General features: G+C 37.7%; 2 protein-coding genes across 9 annotated transcripts in view; one reads left to right on the top strand and one right to left on the bottom strand.

Moving 5' to 3' along the window:
• The window catches only part of RUNX2 (RUNX family transcription factor 2), a 192,361-nt gene that overhangs the window by 28,968 nt on the left and 149,004 nt on the right, over window positions 1–14,389 (top strand). The window lies entirely within an intron of this gene.
• Window positions 1–14,389, bottom strand: part of SUPT3H (SPT3 homolog, SAGA and STAGA complex component) — a 445,162-nt gene that overhangs the window by 412,445 nt on the left and 18,328 nt on the right. For 3 of the 6 annotated variants that reach the window (XM_054021899.1, XM_054021900.1, XM_054021901.1), the window contains one exon: window positions 13,275–13,378. In XM_054021899.1, coding sequence (XP_053877874.1) covers window positions 13,275–13,378 — 104 coding nt within the window. Of the gene's footprint in view, window positions 1–2,011; window positions 2,072–13,274; window positions 13,379–14,389 lie in introns of those variants that run through there. The other 3 variants (XM_054021903.1, XM_054021902.1, XM_054021906.1) reach the window with 3 other exon arrangements.

Here is a 14,389-nt window from a genome sequence, read left to right as displayed (position 1 = left end):
TGTTTTCCCCGTATTAACTCTCACAGCTCCCAACACAAAATCATCTTTCAGCATATATTCTGAAAGATCGCAAAAGATATACACAAGTATAATTTCAAAGTGAACTATATTGGAAAATTCCCACATCAGTTTGGTCAGACTCAGCAATTTATTTTTTGTTGCATCTATAAGAGTGTTCAGGTATAGCCTCTGTATCTAATTACAATCTTCCACCTCCTTTCCCCATCTCTCCTGGCATGAGCAAACCATTGAGTTAGACACAGGAGATTTAAACATAGATCTTCAGACAGGCAGAAGAAAAATTTCCCTGTGTCCAAAGGTACACAAAAAGGAAGGTACATTTTCTATCCAATAAAGGCCCATGTTCTCACATTTTCTTACTGGGAAAGATCACTGAAGAGTCAAAATGAGATCTCTCAACAATATTAAAAATGGCAGATCTGAAAGAACCACAATGAAGTAATTAAATTGTTATAAAATTACCTTGGACTACAATGTATTAATTTGTGGACAGTTTCCCCACAATATTGTGCTAGATCCAGCAATAAACATCATGGAATGCAATAACAATTTCTCTCTCTCTCTGCTCCCTATCCCTCCTCAACAATATCCTGTCTATTGGATGCCACCCATTGAAGGGGAATTCATATTGCCCTTTGTATGCAGTGTTGTTTCTTAATTCTATCCTACACCTATAATTTTAACAATTTATAGGGCAAATTAGCCACTAAAAAACAAAGTGTAAATTAGCATCAAATCTTTTTGTCAGTTGCCTCAACTATCCCTTTTTGCCTTTAAAAACATTGTGCATGAAACCAAGATTTCAGCTCAATTAGTTAAACTGGTTATTTTTGTACAATGCAGTCTCAGCAAAATTCTGGATTTGAGTATGATAAACAAGTATAGAATGGAATAGAGAAATTCTTTACAACCCCAAATTACAGTTTGGTTAACCAGCACACTTTAGGCCAGATCATAACTGCTGTTTCCTTCCAATATCATCCCAAATGACCTTTCCAAACTCAGATGATTTTACTGATGGGCTTCAAAACAAAAAATAAGCAAATCTCATGAAAATGACTGAAATTTTAGGAACATAACTATAAGAGCAAACACAGAATTATTAATATTCAGCAAATTGAAGTACCGCCATTTCTTATTTGTTATATATATAAGGATTATCTAAATCCTGCACCACTCTTAAATCCATCCTTGTCTGTCTGCCTCTCCAGCAGAATTTCTCTGTTTCTGCTGTTGGTCACTTGTTTCAGTGGAAGGGAGGCCTCAAAAAGCCCTGGACTCTGCATTCCCCAAAGCCAATACTCTCAAAACAGTCCTTTTGTTAGCTGAAGAACTCAGCCTGTGCATGGAAGTGTGAGGGAAAAACAAGGCCCTAAATCCATGCATAAAACTTGCCTAGCTTGATTCACACCAAACTCTCTTAATGGATCTTGGTATAACAGGGAAATACACTAACAACCACTGGAACGGACTCTCAAGGCCGCCAAGTCACAACAAAGAACTAAACTCAGTATCAACAACATGGACCATATCATGGAAAAGACAAATCCCATAGCAGTGCTGATAACAGAGCTACCAAAACCAGTTTGTGTGTTCTAAATAGCAAGGATTACAAATGTTTCACAGAAACCAAGTATCTAGAAAAGAGACTGAATGTAGCAGTAGCCCAGAGTGACAATAATAATATGCAATTACAGATCAGCAAATGAAAATATACAAACACTTTTTTAAACAGTGTTGTCTGTGTCCTAAAAATGTAAATTTTCTATCATTAAATAATTTTTGCAGGAAGAACAGAATGTATACTGGATGTTCTTGTAATTAAAATGAGATATAAACAATTCAGAGATTGAATAATTATATTAGCCAGCTTTAAGTGGGCATCTAAACAGCCCATTATATTGTTAAATTAACACACAAGAACAACTCAGCCTGATATTGTTCAATTGTCAATGTCGCAGAAACTGAACATTCAGTGTATATGGCTTACATTTCTTAAATACTGTGAGCTCCAGATTGCTTGAACTTCCTAACTTTGATTCCAATTAAGCTGAAAAACAAGAGAAAACAAATTTTTATATAAAAAACACTCAAGGCCTGATTTTCAAACGGTGCTGAGGACCCACGGTGTCTACTGATTTTAATGAGAGTAGCAAATGCTCAGCTGTGATGAAAATCAGATTCCAAAGATGGTAAGAGTGGGATTTTCACAAGCATTCAGCATTGACTTAACTCTGCTCCCACTGAAGTCAATGGGAGTTCAAAACTCCTAAATCAGTAATTTAGGGCTCAGTCCTTCAAGATGCTGAGTATCCCCTGAAAAGAGATGAGTGCCCACAACTCCTAGTTAAACCACTGACAGTTGTGGGCACTCAGGACCTCATTGTTTTAAAACAGATTCTGTTCCACTGGCAGTTATGTCGTAATAAAACAAAATATTAACAAGAGAAATAGATTTTACCTAATTAAATTATGTGAAGGAAAAAAACTAAACTTGACATCTTAATTTAAATAGCAAACAACAAAAAAATCTCACTCCAAAGAAAGAGATCAGAACGCTTTAAACTTTTCACCACACTCTTAAAATAGCAGAATACACTAAATAGGAATTTTAAAAGACAGCAAGAGTTAAACCACTAAAAAGCCACTGCAGGCAGCAGGTAGTCGCAAAAAAAAGTATAACAGAAAACAGAGGAATTTCCTAATACCATTCAAGAGTAAAAAAAAAAGCTATTAGTTGACCATGAGCCTTCATTGTTATTTATCTTGAGACCCAACTTACATTTCTTCTTTAGTTTATTTGGAGTCATGGATTTGATAATACAATACTCACTCCCATGTTTTTTGCATACTTTGGCATTCAAAACTGTTCTAACAGTTGATAGTATTTCCTCTTTTAGGATTCTATTACCTCTTTTGAATTACTCAACCAGTAAAAGCTACTGAAACTGAAGAAACTCATTTTGGAAGTCCCATCTGTGTACTTTTTGACAGAACAAACAACTTCTTTGGCTAGCAATCTCTACATATGTAAATATATTACGCAAGGACTTTTTTAAAATCTGAAACAGGCTATGGATCCAAATAATTTAGAAATATTAATTCTATACAGGTTCTAAAATTTAAGTCTCTGCCATGTCAAGCTCTTTAATTACATTACAGTACCTACTTCATAGTTTTGTAATGACAATAAAATGCAATACCTTACATTTGGAACTCCAGTCTTTTTACAAGAATACAAATCACAAATAATGATTTTATTTATAGTATACAATCTCTATTATTCTCAAGTAAAACGGTTCATAACATAACAGTTCTATATGTCTAGTCATTCAGTAAATAGTTATTTATTGGCCAAAGTTTTTATCCTGCAAACACTACTGGGCTCACTAAAGTGGGACTGATCATGATAGGTGCTTGCATGATGAAGCCACAAAAAGGCATGAGATTATTTGCAGTTTATTCAATATAAAGCCCTGGAGATTTGCAATACGGGAATTATTCTTTGAGATGTTTCTAGTTCACATTTCCTGCAGTATTTTGATGCAGAAGTTTATAAAAATATATGATTTCTGACTTTTTAAAGAACTTTTTTCGATCAGTTAATTTGCTTCAGCAAATGAACAATTACTAAACATTCGGCTCGACCAGGCCTCCGGGTTGAACTTCTCTACTATCAAAGTTCGCGGGCTCCAATTAGTCATTTCTTTGGGGGTACTTCTTTAAATTCAAGACATGCTTTAACCTACCCAAATTCTATCCATTTTTGCCATTATATGCAATCTACTCAAGGGAGTTACCTACTTTTTTAAAAATGAACAATTGTATTTAGTTCAATTAAAACATTGTCTTTTGCTGTGCTTGGACACTACTGATTTTTTTCCCCATCTCCTTATGCTGCACAGCTCATGAAAGCATCCGGTTCACCCACTCATAAACAACAATTAACCTTGATAGAACGAAACTAGGCAAACTTGGGTAGGCTCATTTTTTTCCTCTTCTAACAAAAATTTTATGACGTACTAAAAATAGATGACAGCCAGTTAATGCTGTTTAGAACTTTTTCCACAATACTACAAACTTGAGAAATGCACTTTAACATAGGATTATTATTTATCAACATAAACTGAGAGTAAACTGGCAGAATTTCATTTGGGACAATGGAATACAAATTGTTTGCACTCTTCTTTTCACAATGCAGTACATTACAAACAGACTTTTAAAAATCCTGTTCGTATTGCATTACCTAACAAACAACAGGATATTGGCATTATCTAAGGTTGAAAGCTCAACCTTAGAACTTTTTTGTGCCTTTTAGCTACTACCCTGAGACAGGAGTAACATAGAGGCAAATTCGTCCAGTGAGAGCTCCCAGACATATTATGCCTCAGGTAGACACGGACTCCTGGAGATGCAAGGGAGTATAGCCTCTGTGCCACCTTTTCAGTGTGTGATGTGCATTCACATACTGAATGCTGGCTAGTGATGGGGCAAAGACAAGCCCCATGACTTCGCTATCTCTGTATTTCCCTTTTGGTGCAAGGAGACATTCTCTGCATCCCCAAGAGAAGGGGTACGACATATTCTAGACATTAATTTTGGAAATTTCCTGACTTAAGTTGTTAATTTCTCAGCTTTATTACTGTTTTTTGCATGGAATTTACTAATTTCTATTAAAAGAGGTTGGGGGGAAGATGAAAAAAAGAGGGAAAAAAAGAGCTTTTGTGCCTGAGAATATCTATCTGCAGGGCCTTGTAGAACTTGTAAAACTCAATTTGCACAGTTCTGTTCTATCATGAATTAACATGAGCGCTATAATGTAAAGTAGCAGGCCTCCATGTTGGAGGCTTTGATTAAGGACAGCTTTCAGATGGCATCAAGTGGAATAGCTTCCATATCATATAAACACACTCCTTTACTCTGAGCCTTCTTAATTGAGGCTTGCTACTTAAATAGAATTACTCATGTTAATTTATGGTAGAATATATTTGCATACATTGAGTTTTTCTAAAGATAATTCCTATCTAAATAACAGTAATGATCAATTATTTATTACCTAGGAGTGCTGTTAATCTCAAGTGCTACTTAGTACAGTCAGCCAGCTTTATAACTGTGCCTCCCAACTTCAAATCATCTTACCTTTAAAATTTACAGCACCAATTTTCTCAAATTTAACTCAAATCTAAGGAATAATATAGGAAATAGATTAGGGAAGCTGAACTGATACAACTAAAGATCAACCTACTTATTCCAGTTTAAATCCTTCATAAACATGCCCTAAAATGGGTTTTAAGTAATGCTACATTAAAAGTTTGCCCCAGTGTAAGTAAATCAATTTTAAACCTATTTAGTTACACCAGGGCAAATTTTCACAGAGTTTTAGAGTTTAAGGCAACAAGAGACCATAGATCATCTAGTCTGACTTCCGCCAACACCAACCTGCCCCTACACACTAAACCAAAAACTGAAATTAGACCGAAGTATTACAGGACCCTAGTCTATTGTGTGCTACAGGGATAGAATAAGAGGGATCAAGGTGCACCAATGTCCAAGACTTCTGCAATGGCTGTGAAATGATTTAGTGAGATATATCCAGATAATCCTAGCAAGTGACCTGCACACTCACACTGTAGAGGAAGATGAAAAAACCCCAAGGTCACTGCCAACCTGACCTGGGGGGAAATTCCTTCCTGACTCCACATATGGCAAGTCAGATAGACCCTGAGCATGTGAGCAAGAACAAGCCAGCCAAGCACCTGAGAGAGAGAAAGCTCAGTGCCACCTCAGAGCACTGGTCCAGCCAGACCAGTATCCCACCTCCACCTCTGATGCTTCAGAGGACGACAACAAACAAACAAAATATAAGGCTTTTGGGGAGAGAGAGAGAGAGAGAGAGTCATAAGAAGATCTACAAAACAAGTTTGAGGTTTCTACCTTTAACTACTTCTAAATTATTTCAGCACACTTTTCTAAGCAGAACATGCAAGAAAAAAGTTTTTTTCATGCTCAGATAACTCAAAAATAGCAGAAACAATTTTGCTCAAATGAAAGTTGGGGGGAAAAAAAAGTTTGAGCTAGTACCATTAAGAAATCATTTCTGCCCCAAAGACATTTGCCAGAGAAAGTTATAAGCAACTGAAAGAGTTGATTAGACAGGAAATTTAAAGTAAATCTTAACTATTGCATGTGTTGCCTATCCATGCTATTTTATATAGCAGTCAACTTAAGACATTTCTGTAGTCCCATTGCCATAATAGTTTATCATGCACACACAAATATAGACTAAAAATACCACAGATTCTCTTAATCTGTTTTAGATTCAGATAATTAGAGATACACAAACACTTTTTCTCTGTCTTGTGTGTATTTTTAAAACATGGTATAGGACTTTGCTCCAAGGTTAGGAATTCCAGGCTTAAGTTTTTCATTCCTTATTTGTCAAATCTCTATTCTACCATACCCTAAATGTGAACATCCTGACTACTGGTTGTTCATTCCAATCAGTCAACATTCTCCATCACTCCTAGCAGGCAGTGGTTTCATTATAACTTTTGCCTTATTCACAATTAATCCAAGAATTCTAAGATTGAAACAGTGACTGTGTTCAGCAAAACTCATTTCCTTTTTTTTTTTTTTTTTTTCTTTTTTTTAAACCTTTTCCTAAATAAATTCTCATACACAACAAAGTGTGTTGGGAGGTGAGAATGGGAGGGGAGAGATAGACGGACATGACACCCTATAAACTAATCTATTTCTCCTACAGGCTTTGAAGAAAAGAGAAAAGTGTTATTTCTACTTTTAAATACTGGAGAAGTGCTCAGATACTTCAGAAATAGGAGCCTGTATAAATACCTTTAGAACACAGCTTCTGTTCTATGAGTCTCACTTGTAATGAAATATGGGTTCAGAATTAATCCCATTTCAGACTAAGAGTTCCCCCAGAAAATTTTCTGGAAGTGAGGGACAAGTAGAAGCCAAACCATCAAATGATTTCAATGTGTTCTCCAAAAGTAGAAGAAATGTGAACATTTAAATAGTAAATCCCACTGGCGCAATCTTAAACTAAGGGCTTATCTACACTACACAGTTTTGTCAGCAAAAGGCAGCTTTTGTCAACAAAACAGTGGAGGTGTACACACTACAATGCTCCTCCTGCCAACAAAACTCTCCTGTCTTGCCCACAAAGTAAAACCACCTCAAGAAGAGGCATAGAGCTTTTTGCAGCAAAGTTACATTGACAAAGCGTCAGCGTAGACAGAGCATTCGTTAAGTCGCTGTAAATGGCCTCCAGGAGGTATCCCACAATGCCCACCGTGACCGCTCTGCTCACCATTTTGAACTCTGCTGCCCTGCATCCAGCTATACAGGCATTTGCCCCTCCCCTTTCAAAGCCCCAGGAAGTTTTGAAATTGCTCAGTGTGGGGAGCTCATGTAGCTACTGCCCAGCTGAGCATGCCAGTTCTCAGCAGCAAATGCACTCTTGCCTGGCCTACGGGGAGAGGGTGGATCTCCTTGGTCTGTGGAGAGAGAAAGTTGTGGGAAAACTCTGAGGAAATCACAGAATCGAAACATTAACGCGTAATCCTGCTCTCCCTGGCACTAAGACCACAGCAGCAGGCAGGCAGACTGCTGCTGGGGGAAATGAGGGTAGAAACTCTTGATGTGCTCTACAGAGCCAGGGAGGGAGGTGGGGGCTAATGCTGAGGTGTCCCTCTCCCCCTGCCGGTGTACCAGTGTCCGCTGAGCTGGGATGGGGGGGACAGGGAAACACCAACTATCTGTACACCAGCTTCTGCCTCAGGATTGGTTGCTTATGGCTGCTGTCTGAACTTAACGAGACAGCGTGCTGACATACTCACTCTCCCCTCCCGACGCCCCCCCCACCTCACACACTCCTTGTCACACACCTCCCCGCCACACACACACTTCTGTGGGCTTCTTGTGTTAGTATTCAGCAATATCAGTTTGGTCATATTACTGAGTGCTACTTTAAAAAGTGATTTAAAATGTGTTACCTTTCGGACACAGACAGTAATCATTACAATGTTCATTGCACGGTGTAAACAAACTATGCCAACACACATTATTGTAGCTCAGTGTTAAAATGCTCCTTCAAGGCATCCCCCAGCCAAATAGCCCCTCACTGGGCTACTCTTATAGCCTTGTGTTCACAATGCACAGCACAATATTGAACAGCAGTGAAGGATCCATGCTTTCTAACAGAGATGGGTGGGTTGCAGGTTAGGAGGGCAGTTGAAAAGCGGCTGGCAATCTAGTAGGATGCCCATGGAACAATGGGATTGAGAAACCTTCATCATGTGACACCGTAACTGCCCTGATGAGGCATTGCAAACTCTTCCCAAAGCACTCTGGGGCCAGTTGCACAGTGAGATTGATACCCACAGTGCACTGCTCTGTGCGTCAATGCAAGAGATGCTATTGTGGATGCGCTCCACTGACACAAAAAGCATAGTGTGGACATGCAACAGTGATTTAATTACAGTGGGGGCTGTACGTTGATGTAACTTGCGTCGACAAAACTCTGTAGTGTAGACAAGGCCTAAGTTAGAGATGAATATAGGCTTTTATGGAAAGAAACATGGGAGTAGTTGAAAATAAGAATTATTTCTTATACTACACTTTCACACTTTGAGGAAGAATAGTTTCTACGGGGTAATGGTTCTAAATTCAGTATCGAGTCAATGAATATTATTTTGTCAGCATCTATGGAAAGTAAAATAAGAAAATCGATAAAATATCAAAATGTTATGTTCTCGGATATGATTATATTAATCCAATTCCATTTTGAAACAAGGTTTACCATTAATAGGAGTATGAAGCCATTCTTAGACTATATTAGTTGCAGATTGTTATATTTCTTGGATTTAAATCAATTAAGTTGAAAATAAGGAAACCTGTAATGAACGGATTTAGAGACAATACATCATACAAACTATGAAATAGCGAACGTAAGGACTAATATACATCCAACTGCATATATTTAAGCAATAGTTTCATAAAGAGTTTCTGATATCATAGACCACAGAAGTATAACCCAAGCTATATGTTCATGTCACCAGAAACCTAAAATGGAGTTACCACCATAATTTATGTATATTTTAAAATTGTACTTAATGGACAAAGAAAATATTCTAAGTGCTCACTCTCTGTGCAAAAATCAAAATCTAGTCACATTTTTAATCATTTTCACTGTGATTAACAGAATCATAAAAAAATAAATGGAAAAGCCATATCAGATCATCCAAGCCATCACCTTATCTACAAGGGATTGTTATCTACAGCTGAGTTCCTAGTGTTTAGTTAGAAATGCTATAAACTTCCTAGGGGTCCCAGTAGCTTTTTGAAGTTGCTAGAATGCTGCTGTGCCACTGAAACCTTCTAGATGTACTTAAAACTGTTGCTTGCAAGTTGTCTTCTCCTTTCCTCAATAATTTCTATTATATACTTTTAGGAAAGTTTTAATCTCATTGTGCACTTTGCAAAGAGAAAAACAGCTGTAATTTTTCTGTCTATGGTCCATCCCTGGCAAAACTTTAGCAAAAAAAATTATTTTAATATGAAAACAATAAAATTTAATTTTAATAAACTGATTATATTGGAAGGATTCCTTTGATTCCTACTATGTCAGTGAAACTGTTTATGAAAAATATTATCTCAGAACACAGACGAGTTGTTTGTATAATTTCTAAAGCAGCAACCGAACAAGCTCTGAAACAGAAGAAAAACTTCTGTTTCTTCCACTTATATGGCCAACAATAACGTCTACATTCTGACAGAAATCACGTGTATGCTAGCGAGCAGGGGAATTTCAAAAGCACTTAATCAGGAAGTGACCAATAAATAAAATATAGGCTCCTCAGACACGGACCTAAAAAAGCTACACAGACTTCTTTGGCTCCCTAGACTCATGGCCTGCCCTTGATTCTGGAGCCCAAAAGATGATCAATTATGTTTGTTCTTTGTGCGCAGATAACAGTTATTTTAGGTTTAAGAAAAACAAAAATATATATAAAGTCTCCATGAAAGAAAGAACATGCTGAGTCACCAACATCCTACATCACTTAGGGCTGGTCTACACTTAGTCCGGACTTCGGACTAAGGTACGCAAATTCAGCTACGTTAATAACGTAGCTGAATTCGAAGTACCTTACTCCGGACTTACCGCGGTCCAGACGCGGCCGGAAGTCTCCCCCCGTCGACGCCGCGTACTCCTCTCGGCGAGCTGGAGTACCGGCGTCGATTGTGAGCACTTCCGGGATCGATCCCAGAACATCGATGGCGTGCCTCCGGACCAGCCGGTAAGTGAAGACTAGGCCTAAAGATGCACAAAACAGCAGATGCCTCATAATTGAGCTAGCTGGCAATCAGGATTCCTCTAGCTCAAAAGGTGCAGCACAAGGAAAATAGAACATCTCATTTCAATTATATACTGAAATACATCACATCTACCTACCTACCTAGAAGATTCTAATACTTCCATCCTCATTGCATCTAACTGAAAACCGAATTAGACCTTCCACTTTTTGGCGGTTACTTCTAAATATACTCTGAAGTAGTGGTTCTTAACCTTTCCAGACTACAATAACCTTTTCAGGAATCTGATTTGTCCTGCGTCTGCCCAAGTTTCACCTCACTTAAAAACTACTTGCTTAAAAATCAGACATAAAAATCTGCACACTATTACTGAAAAATTGCTTACTTCCTCATTTTTACCATACAATTATAAAATAAATCAATTGGAATATAAATATTGTACTTACATTTCAGTGTATAGTATATAGAGCAGCATAAACAAGTCATTGTCTGTATGAAATTTTAGTTTGTACTGACTTCGCTAGTGCTTTTTATGTAGCCTGTTGTAAAACTAGGCAACTATCTAGCCGAGTTGATGTACCCCCTGGAAAACCTGTGTACCCCCAGGGGTACATGTACATCTGATTGAAAACCGCTGTTCTGAAGAGCTGAGTAACTCATCCCATCAAAATTGCCAAATATGGAAAATAGTAATAAGCCATTCCCTTAAGTCTAAGTATTGTTGGGGAGTCCTGTTACGCCCTTATCTGGGAACATGCTCTTCTCCAGTAAAATGCAAACACAGCTAAATGGTCAGTCAAGCTATCATTTAAAGTTAGACTTGTCCCAAAATAAGTTTTTAAACCCTAATAGAGCCCATCAATTAATAGATGAAACAAGAGGAAGGTGAAAACTAAAAGCAGGAGATTAGTGGTTTTCTTCTAATGTGGTACAAGATCTGATTAATTTCTGTAACATTAAGAAGCCAAGTGTAATGTTTACCCAGAGGAGCAACATTCAGCTTTGGAGGCTTTGAGATACACAACATATTCTACAGAGGACATTACAGAAATAATGCAAGTTAGAGTTTCAACAGTTTTTTATTAAGCTGCTCCTCAGTACCTACTGTATAGTAGAGAAGGACAAGATACAGAAGGCCTAAGTTACCAAGATCTAAACCTTTATAAGCGTATATATGGAGAAAGAGAGAGAGAGAATCAGAGGGTAGCCGTGTTAGTCTGAATCTGTAAAAAGCAACAGAGGGTCCTGTGGCACCTTTAAGATTAACAGAAGTATTGGGAGCATAAGCTTTCGTGGGTAAGAACCTCACTTCTTCAGATGCAAGTAGTACTTGTATCTGAAGAAGTGAGGTTCTTACCCAATACTTCTGTTAGTCTTAAAGGTGCCACAGGACCCTCTGTTGCTTTATATGGAGAGAGAGACATTGTGAACTAATAGAAGGTGGACTTTTCAACTATCATTCTTTTTGACTGAAATCAGACATACAAAATCTGTAGATGTATATGAAACCACATAGTAAAAAGAAGTTTTCAAGTCCCCTCTACTTCAGAGTTTAAGGATCCTGCCAACATAAAAATCAACAGTCCAAAATGTATTCCCTGTTAAATCCAACCTACTTGGCCTCATCTTATTTTCTATTGAAGTGTTAAACTATTTTCCAGAGCTGAGACTTTAATTTCAGCAATTTTAACTAGTGAAGACAGGCAAAAATGGCTAATGTTATCTTTTAATGGAACAGGTTTACTTTTTGACACTGCGGCGCTACCTTTCTAAGAACTGAAAATCTAGCAGAGAAATCAATGGGAGAAAAAAATCCTTCTAAATACTCCAACAAGATTTCATACAGCACAGCTCCCCTTTAAGTACAGCTGAACTCAACAATGCATACATATACACCCTAATTTCCACCCCCTACCCTACACACATACACATGATGGATAAGATATATTCACAATAGTATATAAAAGAATTGCTCATAATTTGGAGTTGGGCTACCAGCCCAATTCTCTATCTGCAGATTTAAAGGAGATATACTCCAGACTTGGGCTGAAATTTTCTTTAAACTGCCTGGTAAATCAGGAATAATGATCCATAGGGAAAGAAGAGCTCATTAGCTTGAGTTCTCCCCCTCTGTACAGATCAGTGCGTCCTGGACCCAAATAAAAGGGAAAAAATGGCAGTGCTGGCAGGTCAAGCTCTCTGATGGATAGGTTGCCTTCTACCAAATCAAGATTTGCAACCTGGCCCAGTATAATAGGCCACTAATCAAGTAGAACAGAGCCTTAGGTAAGGAAATCTTCTTGATTATGCAGTGTCTTAAAGATTGAGTGAATGGCTATTTAAATGTCTTGTGAGATTTTAGAAGTTCTGAGCTACAAACCCTTCTAATATCACAGCTTACAACTCTGATTAAGCAGGTTTCTAAGATTCCAATGGCATTTTAGAATAATAAATCATTTCTCTTTATAACAATCTTACTCACCACCAAGACTAAAATGTAATCAGTTCCAACTGGTCCACACATGTTAATTCCATAATAAATAGCATCATCTCACCAGTTAACAGATCTTTCTCTATTAACACCAAAAGCTATGGTTAAACTATAATGAAAAGTTACTTTTAAAATAATTTTATGTCAATTGTATCTTATCTTGTTTGGTGATGAATTAAGAAATGTAGGTCTCAACTTATTTTCATGTACAATACATAAAATATATCCATTATTTAGCAGGATTTTTCAATCTGTTTTTAGCGTAACAAAGGTGGGTAATATTTTATTTACCTAGAGTGTCTTAAAAATATAAACAATGGGATAGCCATCATATGTATCTGTTCTTCTTCTGCCCTATTTTCTTAGAGAATGACAAAACACACATTGAAAATGCAAACAGTCCAATATATTTGGATAGCTTACTTACATCATACTTTGCAGTTCAGTAGTAAAGCTTGTTGATTTCCCTGTCCCTCTTCCGCTGCTTGAAGAGGCAACATTTGACATCGGGCTAGCTGCAATATTGCTCATCTGAGTAAACAAAAAGAAACAATAGAGCTTGCAAACGTATTTAATTTAATAAACAGAGGATCTTGGAAATGGCAGCAACTATAAACCACTTCACAAAGTATATGCGGTTTAAAATATCCAGCCTACCATACTATGTTTCATGTTGAAGTTAATAATGTCTTTCATTCAGCGCTGCAAGAAAATTATTTTCTCCTCTATTACACGACAAACTGAGAAAACCACACTGTTCATTTTAGTAAATAGATATAGAAGAGGAATCAATAATAATTGTAATAGTTTCACCTTAGTGACTGCTACGTATGCTTGCTTTGCATTACGGATTCGGAAGGAAAAAAGCAATTCAGGCAAGACCTGAATGAAAATACAATACATATAAAAGCCTTTCAATGTGGAAAGGAAGCCTATTTGAGTTGTCACCTGTATTATCCATAAAATATAAACTGTGGTCAGCAACCAGCCGTCACTGAAAGTGTGTGTTGGGTACGTATTTGTGTTCACACTTCTCCACTGGCCTTTATTTAAAAAAAAAAATCTCAGGGAGCCATTCAAAAAGCATCAATGCAAGCTTATCTCAATATCTATTCAAGAGCTCACATCATTATGGGCGGTATATGTGGCTTTCATAGGCCCAGTCTTCCAAAAGAAGCGCATAACCTTCGGCTCATGCAGCAACCAAATCCCATAGGGACCTTATTCATATAGGGTTTGTATACATAGGGAGAGAAGATGAATTAAATATAGCTGTGAAGTTAATGTGCATAACAAGTTAAAGTGCATTAAACCTAGCTTTCATTCAGAAAGAAAGTGGCCTTCGTTCACTGTAGCTCAGTGGTCCCCAAACTTTTTCCGCTGCTTGTGCAGGGAAAGCCCCTGGCGGGCCGGGCCGGTTTGTTTACCTGCCGCGTCCGCAGGTTTGGCCGATCGCGGCTCTCAGTGGCCGCGGTTTGCTGCTCCAGGCCAATGGGAGCTGCTGGAAGCGGCAGCCAGTACGTCCCTCAGCCCGCACCGCTT

This window comes from Malaclemys terrapin, chromosome 3, assembly GCF_027887155.1.
Source record: "Malaclemys terrapin pileata isolate rMalTer1 chromosome 3, rMalTer1.hap1, whole genome shotgun sequence".
Taxonomy (NCBI): Eukaryota; Metazoa; Chordata; order Testudines; family Emydidae; genus Malaclemys; species Malaclemys terrapin.
Note: the sequence above shows the minus strand (reverse complement) of the source record. Positions and strands in the feature narration are given on the sequence as shown.